A 2,100-nucleotide genomic window follows, 5' to 3' on the forward strand; every position below is an offset into this window, starting at 1 on the left:
GTGTGTGTGTGTGTGTGTGATAGAGAGAGAGAGATAGAGATAGGGAGATCTTCAGGATCAACATCCACACAACAACAGGAAGGTGTCCACTGCTTTCCCATGTTGTCACTAACACTGATGCTGTGACTTGGTTTAAGACAGTGACCCCCACCAAGACTCTTTCTGCACTTGTTTTGGATTGTCGATGCCTCTGCAGCCTCATGTCCTGCACACACTTAATGCTGCTTCTAGCAAGTTTGCACATTGAGCTGGGAGGTCCTGTGATGCACACTGAGTGCAGCTGGGTTTCCTGTAAAGGTTCAGTTGATGAGCACCAGGATATTTGTAATTCATTTGAGTGAGTCTGTATTTTGTGGTTTTTACTATAGCCCTTTTCACATTAAATTATTTTCTAAGCCATAGAGTGAGGCAGTAAGTGCAGAATCACATCTGAGGAGAGGGTCCCTGTGGGAAACTGCTCTATGGAGAGGAAGCCCCAGACCCTCACAGGAAACCTGCCCATTAACCTCCAACTGCAGCTGCTTGGGCTTAAAGACAGAACTGGTGACTAGTGTGCACCCCCTGCTGGTCCAGATCCCCTTCTACAGTGAGGTTTGTGTCTGGGCTCACACTGATGTCCCCTCACTGTGTCCTTTGCACAGTAATACATGGCCGTGTCGTCGGCTCTCAGGCTGTTCATCTGCAGGTGCAGCGTGTTCTTGCCATTGTCCCTGGAGATGGTGAATCGGCCCTTCACGGAGTCTGCGTAGTATGTGCTACCACCACTGCTAATACCTGCGACCCACTGTAGCCCCTTCCCTGGAGCCTGGCGGACCCAGCTCATGGCATAGCTACTGAAAGTGAATCCAGAGGCTGCACAGGAGAGTCGCAGGGATCCCCCAGGCTTCACCAGGTCTCCCCCAGACTCCACCAACTGCACTTCACATTGGACACCTGCAGACACAAATCATCCTGGTCAGGAAACTGTCACACACCCACTGTTTGTCTCCCTCAGATCCACTCACATGCTCCATGTCTCTTGTTCAGCATGAGTTACCTTTTAAAAGAGCAACAAGGAAAACCCAGCCGAGCACAGACTCCATGGTGAGCTCTCTGTGTTCTGTCCTAATACTGACTGGAACACCTGGAAACCCTGGGGCTGGGGCTCCTCTCCCAGCTGCAGAGTCAGGGTTGGGCTGTTTTAATCAGTAGGGGGGGGCCCTATTTGCATGTCCTCTGACTATATATTCAGCTTGGGATCTATGCTGACATAGAGGCCAGAAAGTGGAGCAGATGGGACTGCCTTTGTTTTGGTCGTATTGACCATTAAAAAAATATATATGATATTTCATTATTTAACTTTCCCCTGTATGTATGTAGCCTCCATGTGGGACTTCTTTTTTACATATTCACACAAATCTTGCAGGATAGGTGTTATATTATCCCATAATAAGTCATAAACCTATACCGAGAATTTTAGAGTTTTTGTGATGTTTCTAAGAACACATTCAGGGTTAGAATGAGGCCCAGTATTCAAGGATGAGCTCCTGNTGACTTCCTGCCCCTGAACACTGAGGACAGAGAGGGCAGGGTCGTTGGTAATATTGAACTCCTCGAGTAATGGGGACAGGATGATGTTACCTGCTCTAGAGTTACTTAAAATAAGGAGAGAATCAGTGTCGTGCAGGTGGATTTTCTAACATGTCAATATCTATATGTTCCTCCCGAGTCATCTCTGTGTGTATTAGTTTTGATGAGTTACTAGACACAGGATGCACTGCACACAAGCAGAATGTGTCATAAGATAAACACTGGAGTCACAATCAGCATTATCCAGAGTCNACATTATCCAGAGTCAGCAAACGAATTCTCACTAAAATTTCCTGTATTTTCCCTGGAATTCCTCCTTCTCCTTCCCTTTCTCACACTGACCCCACATACCTTGGCTATATCTCATGTTACTTAAACTAGTTTTAATTTTGAGGAATTTATAAATGTGCAATTATAGTGTATGTAATTTCATTTGTAGGACATGTTTTTCTCTGCATATATACTTGAGAATTCAGCCATGTTGCTGTCTGTAGCAAGAATCATGTATTTTAATGTTTGGCAGCTTTCCTA

General features: G+C 45.7%; 1 gene segment (V, D, J or C); it reads right to left on the reverse strand.

Annotated features, from left to right (window-relative positions):
• Nucleotides 1–547: 547 nt before the first annotated feature.
• On the reverse strand, nucleotides 548–1,193 carry LOC117798737. The segment is given in 2 exon segments: nucleotides 548–933; nucleotides 1,037–1,193. Coding segments are annotated over 2 exon segments (432 nt in total).
• Nucleotides 1,194–2,100: the final 907 nt, after the last annotated feature.

The sequence above is a fragment of the Ailuropoda melanoleuca genome, unplaced genomic scaffold, assembly GCF_002007445.2.
Source record: "Ailuropoda melanoleuca isolate Jingjing unplaced genomic scaffold, ASM200744v2 unplaced-scaffold3343, whole genome shotgun sequence".
In the NCBI taxonomy this organism is placed as follows: Eukaryota; Metazoa; Chordata; class Mammalia; order Carnivora; family Ursidae; genus Ailuropoda; species Ailuropoda melanoleuca.